The sequence below is a fragment of the Borostomias antarcticus genome (assembly GCF_949987555.1).
Source record: "Borostomias antarcticus genome assembly, chromosome: 12".
Lineage (NCBI taxonomy): Eukaryota > Metazoa > Chordata > Actinopteri > Stomiiformes > Stomiidae > Borostomias > Borostomias antarcticus.
Window position 1 is genome coordinate 9,715,384 of NC_140245.1, and position 15,406 is coordinate 9,730,789.

At 44.2% G+C, this 15,406-nt stretch overlaps 1 protein-coding gene across 3 annotated transcripts in view; it reads right to left on the reverse strand.

Annotated features, from left to right (window-relative positions):
• Positions 1-11,813: 11,813 nt before the first annotated feature.
• Positions 11,814-15,406, reverse strand: part of LOC311316151 (kinesin-1 heavy chain) — a 29,245-nt gene continuing 25,652 nt past the window's right edge. For 2 of the 3 annotated variants that reach the window (XM_084446937.1, XM_084446939.1), the window contains exon 26: positions 11,814-13,379. In XM_084446937.1, coding sequence (XP_084303063.1) covers positions 13,373-13,379 — 7 coding nt within the window. In that variant the 3' untranslated portion in view covers positions 11,814-13,372. The remainder of the gene's footprint in view (positions 13,380-15,406) is intronic. The other variant, XM_084446938.1, reaches the window with a different exon arrangement.

Below are 15,406 nucleotides of genomic sequence, written 5' to 3' on the forward strand. Positions count from 1 at the left end.
ACCGAAGGTCGTTCGTATCTCTGAAATGTCCGGATGACTGAATGTTAAAATGCACCAAATTCAATAAGTGGTATACTTGTTTCATATAGGCGTCATCAAATAGCCAACTAAACTCGTACAGCCTAGCCTATAATAGACCTACAGTAGCCTATAATAAAATAACCGAATTTCCACTTGAGTGCGTGCTTTGATCAAATACAGTAGGCCCTACTTTATTCTTCTGTGGTGGTGGCGGTGCTTGAAGCTTCAAAGTGTATTAACACTGTATTCTGTGTATTAACACTTTGTATTCTGTGTATTAACGCACCGAAATGTGAGACCACAGATGTGTAGAGTGATCACAGATGTCGGTGTATTAACATGCGGAAATCAGTGACCACCGGATCTGATCTGGATCTGGTCACTGATGGTCACAGAATTCCGCATAACACCTGGTTGAATCAGGGCGACGCGAAACCTCCGGTTGGAAATCCGTCGGTTGCTCTGGGAAGAGGGGCCAGCAGCTGATGACACAGTGGAAGTCTGAAGTGCTAACAGTAACTATAACAGTACTCCTATATGCTAACATGGATATCTTATCTTATCACTATAGCTTACAATTAGAATCAGAATCAGAATCAGTTTTTATTATTAAAAAAATTATTTATTTAGTTTTTATAATTTGTTTGTTTTATAACTAGAATCACTGTAAATCACTTGATTGGCACTTTCAGACAGGTGTGATGAAGGTGCTTTTGCAAATTAAACCGTGGTCGGAACAACAAGACTGAGCTGGGCAGCCCACCCACGCGTATAGCGGCATATCTCAATAAAGACTTTATTATAAAGACTTTGTTGCCATAAATTAGCTGGCTTATTCTAGCAGCCGATTCTAGCAGCCTAGCAGCGTTCCGTTCATAACAACGCAGGCGCCTTCACGAGTATCCTGGATTTGGCGTTAATATTATAATACTATTCTCTCGTTTAAAATAAAGCAACTGCCAAAAGTTAAAAAGTCTTTATTGAGATGTGCCGCTAGGGCGTAGGTAGGCTCCCCATAGACCTGGTCCAGGTGATATCCTACAGATAACTCCCCATAGACCTGGTCCAGGGCGATATCCTACAGATAACTCCGTTACTCTCAATGCAGTTTACCTGAATGCGCTTCCTCGGCCCGCTCAGAGTCTACAAACAAAACAGTTTCGTTAATCACCAAAGTAAACACATCGTTGGAAAGATGAAAGCCTTTTCTCCGAGGTCTCTACAGTTTGTAGTCCCCCACCTTTCAAATAAAAGGCAAATTTGTACACTTAAATGTCTAATATCCACAGCGCATCGACTGTCTTCTTCTACCGGCGATTCGGCGCTCTCTGCTTTGTTTAGCCTACTCACTGCTGCCGCCCATGTTGGGGATGATGCATTACATTACATTACATTACATTACATTATTTACTTGTTTTATTTACTTGTTTTACATTTTAACATTTGCCATAGTTAATAATTCAGCGTAAATGTTCTCCCGCTAATCAGATACCTCAACGCGAGTCTCTCAACACCATTTAAGATGTAATGCAGGTCTAGGCTCCCCAGAACTCCTGCCCTTTTCTTTATAAAATAATATTCTCTATTCTCTATTCAATAATCTAATTCTGTCAAAATGTTCCAATATACATTTAGGTTGCAAAATTAGGACTTTATTCGTAGGCATATTTTTGTCATTATTTTTATTAGGCCTACACTGCAAATCTTTAGTGTTAATATTAACTGTCAATTAGAAATTACACACAAAACAGACATGCAGGATTGCTCCTCATTATTACAATTCTGTAACTGTATGACTTCAAAATTCATTTTTAAACCTAAGTAATTTACAAATGTTCTGACCCACTGTGACAAATGTACATTTCCAATAAAGTCCGGGTGGGACTGTAATGTAACAGCATTGTCACGTTATTTAATCACATCGTAGTTACGGATTTCAGCAGCAGTGAGGGCAACGTTCCCTTACAGTCTCCCTAAGGTCGGTTATTTTGGTTATTCTGCGACTGTAAAGGCACGTGTCCGTTAGGTCCGCTGTTGGTGCCGTCGCCAATGTGTCCCGTCGGCTTTACGTACTGTGTTAGTAGGGTAGCTTGCAGCTCGTGTTTGCGTGTGTGTGCGCGTGTGTGCGGTCAGCTGGCCCATCCAGTTCTACTAGCTGTTTGACGTGAAGGACGGACTAGAGGTCAAAAAAAGTAAGGGGAAGGGGAATGCCAGGGTAGATGAATGAAGGAAGGAAGCAAACAAACTCACTATGACATGCCAAGTACTAGCCTGCTTCAAGAGCTCCATCATCATCCCTGTCCCCAAGAAAGCGAGGACGACTATAGACCCATCACCCTGACCACTGTAGCAATGAAGGTTTTTAAGTGCCTTGTTCTGCAGCCTCTCAAATGCATCACAGACCCTCTCCTGGACCCCCTGCAATCTGCCTACAGAGCCAACAGGTCAGTGGATGATGCAGTAAACATGGCCCTTCACTTCATTCTCCAGCTGGTTGATGGACTTCAGCTCTGCTTTCAACACCATCTTCCCGTTCACTCTGGAGCATGCGCTTACCTGACCCCACCTGCAGGTAGACCACAGACTTCCTGTCTGACAGGAAGCAGCACGTGAAACTGGGCAAGCACATCTCTGACTCCATAGTCTCAAGACCAAAACCATGTTACTGCATGCTGCAGATCTCTCTATGGTACTGGGACACTTCATACAAAAATCTGGTGTTCAAATCCTGGCAATTCATTGGTAGCGCCGGAATCCCGGCGACACCAGTCAGTAACGACTTTCGCAATCAGGCGTTCCCACCCATAGATATTCCCTAACCTGGGCTAGTGTCTCTCATTTGCTGCTATGACCTGTCACTCTTTCAATTTTGACCCATCGATATGCCAACAGAATACCTGCTTGGGTGGCGAAGTGGCACAGACTCTATTATGTAGTATGCAGAGCGCAGCAATTCAATGTAATATTTGAGTCTGGAGAGAGACTACCATCAGTACAGGCTCCCACCAAGGCTGTTTTCTTTCCCCTCTAATCTTCGCAATGTCACCATTAGCAGGCACAATGTTAGTCAATTATTGATAGGAACTCACCCAACAGCCCTTGAGACACCGATTAAGTTCCCATCTTTTCAAGTGGCCCAGCTCAGGATTTGAACCAGCAACCTTTCAGCCACCGGTCTGATCCTAACTGTACTGCCCCAAAGACCAAAGGAGGACAGGAGCGGAGGAGAGCAGAGGAGATTGACCCCAGGTGGACATCAAGTTCAAGTTTCAAGTTCAAGTTTTTTATTTGACACTTGTATGTCTCTCTGGGGTCTCCCTGAGAGATCGGGTGAGAAGTTCAGTCATCCGGGAGAGACTCGGAGTAGAGCCGCTGCTCCTTTGCGTCGAAAGGAGCCAGTTGAGGTGGTTCGGGCATCTAGTGAGGATGCCTCCTGGGCGCCTCCCTAGGGAGGTGTTCCAGGCGTGTCCGGCTGGGAGGAGGCCGCGGGGTAGACCCAGGACTAGGTGGCGGGACTACATCTCCGCACTGGCCTGTGAGCGGCTAAAGATTCCCCAGGCAGAGCTGGTTGATGCTGCTAGGGAAAGGGATGTCTGGGGCCCCCTGCTGGAGCTGCTGCCTCCGCGACCCGACCCTGGATAAGCGGATGAAGATGATGATGATGATGATGATGACTTGTATGGCAGTTAAAAACTGAAATGCATGAGTATTTTACAAGAATATTTACATTAAACCTAGGCTAACTCAAATTACCAATAGAACAAACATTCAATATTTAAAATGGTCATTCAAGATTCTTGTCAGGGAGGGGATGGGAGACATCCTGTATCTTTTGGTTCTTGTCCTGGGTGTCTGCAGGTGTGCTTCATGTCTGGTGTGCCGACCGGACACCTGGGCTCTGAAGGGGGGGGAGCCAGTTCTTGAAGGGGGAGTTCAGGAGGCTCAGTGCAAAGTCCCTACAGAGTAACTTTCTTCTCTCATGGAGGGTGGGGAGAGAGAGGGTTTGGAGAGCGTTTGGAGAGAGTTTGGAGAGCGTCCTGGTAGCCAGAGTATGACATCTTGTGTGACCGGCTGAGCTGTCAGTCATGATCGTCCTGAGCACTCCCGTCTAGTTCAGCCAACCAATAACTCATCTCTTGTATGATTCAGATAAGCATCCGCTGGCTACCCCATGAGGGCCAAATATACGTATATAAGATGAAGAACACACCTGTAAGTGGTAAGTACATTTTATTTATAAACCATGTGCTGTACAATAGGAACATTTAAGAAAATAGGAGTAAAGGAACAATATAAAACATACAAAAACTACAGAAGGCAAACACACTACAAAACAAAAGTGTTTACGGACCAGACATGTAATGAGGAGGCAGTGGGGAACAGAAGCTGTGGCGCGCAGAGCAAGACCATAACATGCTACTGGCTGTTACACAAGCAGGCTCTGCTCTGACCGAACGAGACTAGATCCCATGGCTGCAGACGACGTCCATGCCGCTAGCTCTGAGTAAGAGGATGTCGGTTAGGCTGTAAAATAGGTGTTGGTTTAAGGCCACTAGAATGTAGTGATTTGAACCTGTCTCCCCAACCTTAAACCTGGTCCCAACCCTGTTCTGTCCTCTGCAGGAATAAGACCTAGTCTCAACCCGGCCCCAGTGAACAGGTGGCCATAGCTTCAGTCAACTGAATTGATGGTGGTGGATTTGCAGCGGCCTGGGTATTCTCTTACAGCACAGACAGACGAACAGAGTGGACGGATGGAGGGAGGGATGAATGGCGGATGGACAGAGGGGTAGCTGGGCCTGCTTCTCTCTGCTCTGAGGGGTTGTGTTGTATCTTTCAACAAGGGTTCTCTTGTTGGACAGTGGCGTGGATTCAGGTGAGCGTGGGTCCCTTGTTGACGACCCCTCCAATTCTCGGGGCTCCCCACGCCTCGACACGGTCCCCCGAGGCCGCGGCCAGGCGTCCTGCTCTCACGTTCACCTGGGAGAGAGAGACAAAGAGCATCAGAATGAGGAAGAGGGAGAGAGGTGAGGCCAATAAAATGTCCTAAATATTTGAGTGTCTTTTAGACTGAAAGAAGAAAGAGACTCACTCCATTGACGCTAGCCCGGTTTGCACAGCGTCCTCGGGGGCCGGCAAGGTACAGTAGGTGCACCTGTAAGAAGAGAAGATGACTTGACCTGACTTGTGGTGCCGCGAGTGTGAAATCCATCCAATCAGCATAGACAGACATACGGATGCACATCCCGCTCACTAACTGTCACCTCGGAGTGTGTGTGTGGTGTGTGTGTGTGTTTGCGTGTACCTGGAGTTTCTGGAGTGGCGTTCCTGCCCTTCAGCTGTGGTCACGGTGTGGTCTTGGCTGCCGGAGATGATGTAGTTGTCGTCCTCAGCCAGGCACAGCACAGCCTCACTATGGAGATGGAGACGCTCCACCAGGGGTTCTGCCACTGTGTGACATCATCAATCAGGGACAGCCGATAGCATATGTCTGACTCACCAAGTAACATTGCGTGATGTCTTCATACTATTTGTATTTGATTAATTCCCATACATTCCTGTTAATCCCTGTGGGAAGTGTGTGAGTATTCCCAGAATTTTGCATCCCTATTCATACTCTTTGTATTTTGTGGCTGTTTTTGCCAGACCACCACAGGTTAAAATGGCGTCTCAACTGACAAGATGCCGCGGAGCCTGGTGACGAGTGACGGCCCCACTCACCTCTGGAGCCGAAGACGCTGACCTTGTTGGGGACGCCGGCGAGCAGCACGTCAGCCTAGTAGGACAGGCAGCGCTGGTCAGGCCCCTCCCAGCCCCTCCGCTCCCCAGGTCCCACAGCCTCGCCGTGCGGTCAGAGGAGTCGGAAGCCAGCAGGGGGCCGCCAGGCGCCTCACCGTGCCCCGGTGGGAATGCATGAGGCCCGCCCCGTCAGCAGAGTGTGCCCTTTGACCCCCTAGGGTCTGATGCTCTTGTCCCGTGAGCCTGAAGCGCACACCGCCCTGTCCTTTCCCCACCAGGAGCACAGAGCGCACCGTGGCGATGTGAGGGGAAAGCTATTAGCCAACTCCAAATAGTACAAAATGCTGCAGCACATGTCCTCACTAAGACCAGGAGGGCACACACTGCACTTGTTACTTGTCAGTTTTAGATTTTAAGATTATTTTATTAGTCTATAAGTCATTACATAATCAAGCACCTAAATACATACCAGATATGCTTTAAGATATACACCCAGTAGGTCCCTCAGGTCCTCTGACACTGAGCTTTTAATGGTCCCTAGAGCCAGGACTAAGAGGCAGGTAATTTTTAAGCAAGATCTTAAAACACAACTTTTTAACATTGCTTTTACCACATAGTTTTACTTGTTTTAATATCTTTGTGCTCTTAATTTGAATTCTGTTTTATAGTTTTTATTCTATTTTACACTATCCTAAAATGCTTTTACTTTTATAGTTTCTTTTAAATCTGTTCTCACTGTGTTGGTATGATTTATGTTTTTATCTGTCTCTTTTTACGAATAGTGCTATATAAATAAAATGGCATTGACATCTGGAAAAAAGAACAATGACTTATTATTGATTTACATATTTATTGATTTATATATATATATTTATGGAGTATATTGATATAGTGGAGGAGGTTTGGATAGGCATAAGGATTGTGCAGGGGGATTGAATGGATTGCATGGGTGGTTGGGGTCTGGTTGGAAGGATTGAATGGTTATTGTTTGAGGGGGGGGTTGCTGGTGCTGCTCTCAGTCAACTTCAGTCATCCTTTGGGATCTGTGAGGAGCAGGTCATGATCTTCCAGAGGCCGCTGAAGAATTTACGAACCCCCTTCTTCTTCTTCTTCATCATATTTTTCTTGTTGTTCACTTCCTCTGCAAAAATGATCTCTAAATTGAGTATTGTGTAGAGAAGAGAGAAGGAAAATTGTTTGATATGAAATATAGATCATATTATGATATATAGAAATAGATGCCCTAACACCCAAAATGTCTAACCTGCTGACTGCTGGACCGCAATGGCCTCCTTGATGGCCTCCTCAATGGCCTCCTTGATGGCCTCCTCAATGGCCTTGGAGATCTCCATGGCCTCCTTGATGGCCTCCACGATGACCTTTGGTACCTCAATGGCCACAATGACCTCCTCAATGGGCTTGGGGGCCACAATGTCCTCCTTGATGACCTCCTCAATGGTCTTGGGGATCTCAATGGCCTCCTTGATGACATCCTCGATGACGGTGGGGGCTTCAATAGCGTCCATGATGTTCCAGATGGCCTCAATGTACTCCATAATGACCCTGGGGGCCTCAATGACCTCCTCAAGGACCTTGGGGTTTTCATTTACCTCCTCCATGAACTCCTCAACCTCTTTGAAGGCCTCCTTAATGACCTCAAAGATCTTGTCAATGTCCTCGGGGGCCTCACTGGCCTCCTCAATGCCAATGGGGGTCTCAATGACCTCATCAATGGGCTTGGGGGCCACAATGTCCTCCTTGATGACCTCCTCAATGGGCTTATGGTCATCCTGTTTCTGGCCATTCACGAGCTCAATCGGCTTTTTCTGCAAGACAGGTTCAATGATGACAAAACTGCGTCAATGGATCAACTGGAATATATATATAGCCTATATATATATATATATATATATATAATTTTTGTAAGATGATGTTACATAGTGTAAGGTTACCTCCTGCAAGTTGGAACCGTTTGAAGGAGAGGCCTCACCCATGGATTTATTATCCATATATTTAGAATCCATAGGGGCTCTGTTGAGACAGAGTGCAAGAAACAATTATTTTCTGCGCGCCACAGCTTCTGTTCCCCACTGCGTCCTCATTACATGTCTGGTCCGTAAACACTTTTGTTTTGTAGTGTGTTTGCCTTCTGTATAGTTTTTTCTGTACAGTAATGTTTTATATTGTTCCTTTACTCCTATTTTCTTAAATTTTCCTATTGTACAGCACATGGTTTAGAAATAAAATGTAGGCTACTTACCACTTACAGGTGGTATTATATTTAAAAGTCTTCAAATATCTTCAAATAGTCTTCAAATATGAATTGCTGATTAATCGTGTTGTATAAGGATGCGGTTGTCCGTCAATGTGAAGTTAACTCTGAAACAATATTCAACTTTGTGGAATTAGCCTACTTATATAGAATTATATAGCCATTGTGATGTCGGTCATTATTACGCGCACGGATATCTAATGACTCTTGTGTGGTTGTCATGTGGTGATTTGAAATAACGTTACCATACGAACTAGCCTAGAATTGATTCATAATAAGACTGGCCCCTGTATATATACAAATTTGTATAGCCTACAAATTTCAACATTCTACCCCTACTGTAGGCTACAGGAACATCTTTCCAAGGACGGAGGCGTATGCTGCATCGATAGGCTACTGTATTCGCAGAACAAAATGGTATAGCCTAAAAACAAGCCAACATTAGAACAATTAGAGCAAATGACAATCAATAAATAAATAAATGAAATGACAGACAAGTTGTCGTGTCTTAGGCTATTGTAGCCTAAAAGAAAGTATCTAAAACAACCGATGTAGGCTAACGTGGCCTAGGCTGTAGGCTATTATTTAACAAATACAGTAGGCCTAGTAGGCTAATCTACATGCCCACAACACGTCTGTGTTCCTGAAGGTCATTAACTGGGAACGAAAAATGACTCGATGCTGCTTCAGGTTGCTGACGCGCTTTCTGGCTACCGAGGAATGCAGCTCTCGCGCAGCAGACTCGTTTGCGTTTTGCGCTCGACATTAAAGTAACAAGAAATTAAACGTGACAGTAGGCTACAGCCTACAGGCAACATGTAGGTCTACATACAGTTCTGTTTTTATTCACAGTAGGATACAGTACTGTAATGAAAATCCCACCAGTAACCAGATAGCAGGCTAAAAAAAAACGTATTTTAAGCCTGTCCGGTAGACCGGGAGGTTCGGATGAGTGGGGTCCTACTGTAGCCTACATATGTTACGGTCAATGTGAGAAAACGGGGAATGTGAGCTTTTCCCGGTTATTGCGCACATTCCCCGACCTCGCGGGGAATGTAGGAGAAACATGTGCGTTTCTCACATCTCCCGGGTAATGTGCACATTCCCCGACCTTGCGGGAGATGTGAGAAATTGGTTAGTATTTCTCACATCTCCCGTACGGTCGGAGATTGTGCACATTAACCGGGAAATACTTACAATTCCCGACCTTGCGGTAAATCTAGCAAAGTCCAACCCTATGCAAAACCTCCATAGTTTCGAGAGGCTGGGAGCATAAAAACTAAAATCTGCTTCTCCATGTTTCTTAGTCCTGGGCCGTTGTGTTGTTAGAAGGCCAGTACCAGAGGACCACAGGACTAAAGGGCTCATACGTCAAAAGCATGCCTGACCTATTGTGGTGCACAGTCATGAATTGATTTAAATTAATATATAAAAGAGGGGGTCTGCGGTGGTATATTAGTCTAAGTGTCGTGTTTCGGGGACTGGCAGGGTTTGCGCCCTGGTCTTGCTAGTTCAGAGTATGGTCAGATCAGAGTATGACTGGATCAGAGTATGGCCAGATCAGAGTATGGCCGGATCAGAGTATGACTGGATCAGAGTATGGCCAGATCAGAGTATGGTCAGATCAGAGTATGACTGGATCAGAGTATGACTGGATCAGAGTATGGCCAGATCAGAGTATGGCCAGATCAGAGTATGACTGGATCAGAGTATGGCCAGATCAGAGTATGGCCAGATCAGAGTATGGCCGGATCAGAGTATGGCCAGATCAGAGTATGCCCAGATCAGAGGATCCCCAGAAGGTGTAGGCTGGCGCCGGTCCCTGAGAGTGGTTAAAGCTGCATTCATTGATTTTATGCATATTGTCAAAACTAATGTCAATGTAATTTTATTTATATAGCACCATTCATACAAATCAATGTAGCATATGGGGTGCTTTTCATAAAAGGAGAAGGATAAAAACATAAATCATACACAGTGAGAAAAGATTTAAAAGAAACAATAAAAGTAAAAGCATTAACAATTAAAACAGTGTAAAATAGAATAAAAACTATAAAAACAGAATGTAAATTAAGAACACCAAGATATTAAAACAAGTAAAATTATGTGGTAAAAGAAATGTTATAAAAGGTATGTTTTAAGATCTCGCTTAAAAATTACCATGGTCTCAGACATTCTCAGGTCCTCTGGCAGGGTGTTCCAAAGACTGGGGGCATACGAACTAAAAGCTGCCTCCCCATGCTTTAGTCCTGGCTCTAGTGACACCACTTTGCTCAGCATCTGTGTGTCAACCGGTAAAAACAAGCTCATCCCACTGCCAATTAAAACCACCTGATATCAGATTGTTTCATTGAGCCATAGCATCCTACTTCAATGACTCACCCCTACTGGCTGCCTGGCTGCTGTTCCAGCGTTTCTGCCTGTGTTGTCAATAGCCAGACGGTGCCTTTGCTCCGACCCGTGCCTTATATGGCTCTGGTTGTTCATTTTAGCCTGGTTTGTAAAGAGGTTTGCGAGAGTTCCTTACTGCCATCTAGTAGTAAAATAAAATCAATAAATGCAGCTTTGATTTAATTTCGGCTCAAGGATTCGTTGCTCTATACCAAATAAAATTACAGGATAAAATCCTAACATCAATTTAACCAGATTATATAGTGTTTTCCAGATGGCGAAGCATGATTGGTTAGATCTGTTGCATATTTCTTTAATGTTTCATCAAAGGAGACTTTATTGTCCTAAAACACAGAGACTGACACCAGAATTGTTTTCTCATAATTATTTAATCACACATACATTTACATCATGCAGTCAATCCAAAAAGGTGATATCATTTACTTCCCCATTTCCCTCCAATCAGAGCTCTGCGATTGTGCACCAGTTCTCTAGGAATGATCCAGTACCTTTTTGTCCATTGATGGAATCCTTACTGTCAGTTAGAAATTGAGCAACTATTACACAGTAATAAAAAAAGTGGCTACGTTTTAAATTTTTCATATTCTTTAGAATCAAATGCAAACAAATTAATTGGTATTTAAACCATGAACACAATTGATGTGTTTAACTTTTCCCCATTTCATATTCATTATATTGATGGAGTCAGAGCCTGGGCAGGTTATGGATACGGTCAGGTGTGCTCACTGTGATCATGCTGCAAGTCCTGTACTGAAGTGAGATCCAGAGAAACACCTAATGGCCACAGAGCATTGTCCTGTCACAGTTATGGGCAATCTCTCCCATAATAGCCTCTTAAATGCTACATCTAAGTTGATTATGTAAACACAGACAAGCTATTCCGCAGTCGGGCTTTTGGAAATGGTTCGTTATTTCCCTCTTGCGATTAGATGGGGCTTGGATATGGAGTGTATTCTAAGTACAGATGTGTTTATAGAAGATTTATGAAGTGCTATCAATTAAATACAGTTTCTAGACAGGACAACAAAGTTAAATTCATTAACACCTTGTTGAGGCTGACTATATATATATATATAAAAAACACCCTGGTCATTCCCTAACAATTGTCGAGAAGTATAATTGTATGCCTATATTGCACTCACAAGATGGTTTCATGCTAGGTTAATATCACAGCAATGACGTCATTGCAAATGCTTCAGAGTATACAGGACAGAAAGGGGGTTGGGGTCTCTATGCTCTAGCATGAGTCAGAAGACCAAAAAAGCATGAACAAGGTCCTAAACATACATTGGGAGAACTGCATAACAGAACCCTTGGCTCTTGACAAGCCTTAAACTGACAAGCTGACAAATAAAACCTTGAGATCATACATTTCAAAAAGTTTTATCAACAAACTCTCTACCCATGTCCCTGCTCTTCTGATTGGCTGATCAGTGGCAAGGGTGGGGCCAAACAATCACTGCCCTCCAATCAAAATGCACATGCCATCACCATGACAAGCTAGGAACAGTGGGGAAAAAATACAGTACACCAAACCAAACAGAAAGATGATTGCATTTACACTTATTAACCAAATTGTTTTTTAGGGAGGGCGGGGGTAAAATATTCTTTCAAAGTGAGGCACCCTAGATAAAATAAAAACTCAAAACATTTTCATCCACTTACTAGGACAGAGACACACCACAAGGCGCCCATTGATAACTCTTACCTGTAAAATTTACACTTAAAACTGGTTCCAGCCATAAGCCGAAATCCTTTTTCTCCTCAAGAGGACAACGTTTCTCTATGAGAGCAGCCTGGCTAAGACAGGACAAGCGTGTGCCATCTCTACCTGGGGACTATACGCTCCAAAATACAGAAATAGCAACCAGTAACACTGCCCTGGAAACCACTTGGTTAAAGCCAGTATATTAATCGACTTGAATAAGCTTGCAAGTGATAACGGTACGGTAGTTTCTTCCGGATCATCCCCCCCCCCCCCTCACTGCTTAACCATCCTTCTTGTGAAGTCACCAATGTTGCTTTTTTTCCTCTTTTTTATATACGGTAAAAACATTGGCCTCCACAGGTACTGAGTTAAATACATCCACACTGCTGCACATTTGGCCTTCTTAAACCCAAACACCTCTTAAGGAAGCATGTGGTGCAGCAGTGCCATTTTACATCTGTACAACAGAACAAGTAGTGCTTGATGCAGTCTAGTCGATTCAACCATTTTTTAAAGAAACATCTATCCAGAGACAGTGGTAACTTACAACCAGAGAAAAGAAAGATAAAATGTACAGATTAGCCTAGACAGAAAATTTTTATGGTAGGATCTTTTTCTTCTTTTCAATTTTTTTTCTTCCAAATCCCAGTGTCATACATTCATCTTGGCACAGTGCTACTCAGGACGAGGATGACGACAAACTGCGACGAAACCAAGCTACACATTCAGCTCACATGTAGTTCCATTCGCCAAGACTGCGCTCTGACTCTGACTGCCCTGTTCTTGGTGCTGGGCGACGTCTTGTGTTTTATGCGGTTTAATGTTACATTTCTGATGTTTCTTTTTTTATTTTTCCTTAACCAGAGACAGAGAGCTAAAAGAGAGAAGGACAGATAGAAGGAAAGAGAGACAGACAGAGAGAGAGACAGACAGAGAGATACAGAGAGAGAGAGAGAGAGAGAGACACAGATACAGAGAGAGATACAGAGAGAGAGAGGGAGAGAGAGAGAGAGAGAAGGAGAGAGAGAGAGAGAGAGAGAGGGAGAGAGAGAGAGGAAACATGAAGGGTAGATCTGTACAGGCCGTGAGTATTTATATATTTATATCCAGGCTCCTCCCCCAGCCCTGCGCCGGGCCTGGCAGGGAGCCGCGGGTCGCTGCGTGATGGAATGACAGGTTGTCATGGTGATGGACCGACGGCGTCCAGCGTCCTCCTGTCTTCAGCTGCTGAGGAGAGGGAGGAGAGGGGGAGGAGAGGGGGGGGGGGGGGGGGGGAGGAGAGGGGGGGAGAGGGACAGGAGAGGGGGAGGAGGAGAGGGGGGGGAGAGGGAGAGGAGAGGGGGAGGAGAGGGGGGGAGAGGGGGAAGAGAGGGAGAGGAGGAGGAGGGGGGGGGGAGAGGAGGAGGAGGGGGGGGAGAGGAGAGGGGGAGGAAGGAGGGACAGAGGAGGGGGGCGAACGAGGGAAAGGAGGAAGGGAGAGAGAGAGAGAGGTGTGGGGGGAGGGAGGGGGGGTGTTAAATGCAGGATCTACAAGAGCCATGTGATTAGTGAAATCAATCATAAGGGGTTTCACCAATGTCAGTCAAATTGAACAAATTTTGCACACTATCACAGACCAGGATTAGAGTTCAAACTGGTGAAAATTATGCCCCCCGAATTGTGTGACTGTAGAATGTTGTCAGTAAAATCGACCAAATGTCAAGAGGTGGACATCATTACATTCCCCTTGACCTACAGAATCTAGCTATCTGCTTTTGAGCAGTTTGGAGTCGATGAGTTCAGGCTCAGGAGTGAAATACATTTCCCCATTCATTCCCTATGACAGCCTTCTGACAGGAGCAGCAGTCAGAACATGTGACCACGCTGTCGGCTACCTGCGCAATTAAGTAAAACACTAACCAAATGTTTTCTAGTGATTCGCCATCCTTCACCTTTGATGACAAAAAACATTAATGCGCATTGTGTTGCCTCTGGGTATGAAATGCGCTATACAAATAAAGGTTTGATTGATTGATTGATAATGCTTGGATCATCAGAGAGCCAGCAACAAACAGGTTACAGGTCAACATTTCTGACAGCTGCTATTAATACCTGCAGAAAATGTGCAACAGCGACCTCTAGGGTCACACTGTTCGGTGGGTAACAATTTTTGACGCAACACTGGATTAGAGCTATGAAAAGTTGCTGTTCACACCTGCATACCTTGCTATATACCAAAACAGCTCAAGGCCACAAAAGTTCACTCAAAAGGGCAGTTTTCCTGACTCAGATGAAGGCTGGACTTGATCTACAGTAGCACAGGCTTTCACTGGAGGAGCTCTGGTATTGAAGATTAGTGTTTAAATCTATTTAGGCTTATCAGTCTTAATTCCAGTCCAGGGAAATTGTATCTAAAAAACACTCCAGCCTCATGTAGAATAGAGCCACTAGTGAGTAAAGGTAATAGTGAGTAAAGGTAGTAGTGAGTAAAGGTAGTAGTGTGAGTGTCGCTGCACTCCTTCCTGTCATGTTGTCCTCACCTGTCTGTCTAACTCTAGCAGGGTCTGAGACCAGCGCCTCCATCTGCAGGGTCTCTCACACTGCCCACAATGCACCAGCGTGGAGGTTTAATAACCTCACAACATGCTATATCCTACATCTCTACACGACACAGGACCAGGGTGGGGGTTTAATAACCTCACAACATGCTATATCCTACATCTCTACTAGGGATGAGACGGTATGGATTTTTGCATTACGGTACGATACGGTATCTAGTTACACGGTACGGTTTACGGTATTTCATGGTATAGGGCATTTCACCTCTCCACACATAAAAAACAAGTATTTTACTTTGAAGGAACTACAGTGCAACAAATGAGTAAAGTCTTATATAGACAAGTCTTTACTATATATTATATATTAATAACAAGCTTATATTAAAGGAGTAGTAAAGGGAAAAAATCATGTTTAGCCCAGTTTTAAGGTTACTTATGATCATATACAATGGTTCAGATCAAAAAGTTGACAAAACTAGCACTTTTGAGAAAGTCTGATAATTGCTCTACCACCGTTTAGGTCATACAATGGATGTGGGTGGGCACCTTGAAAAATCATTCAAAAAACATGTTAAACTCTCAATTTCAAAGACAAGAAACTCACCGAGGTGTTAGTTGGCGTTCTGACATATAATTCGCCATAAAGTTAGTTCTTCATAAAGTAAGTAGTTCATCTGGAAAGGCTTTTTTAAATATTTAGCATAGAACTATTTAGTC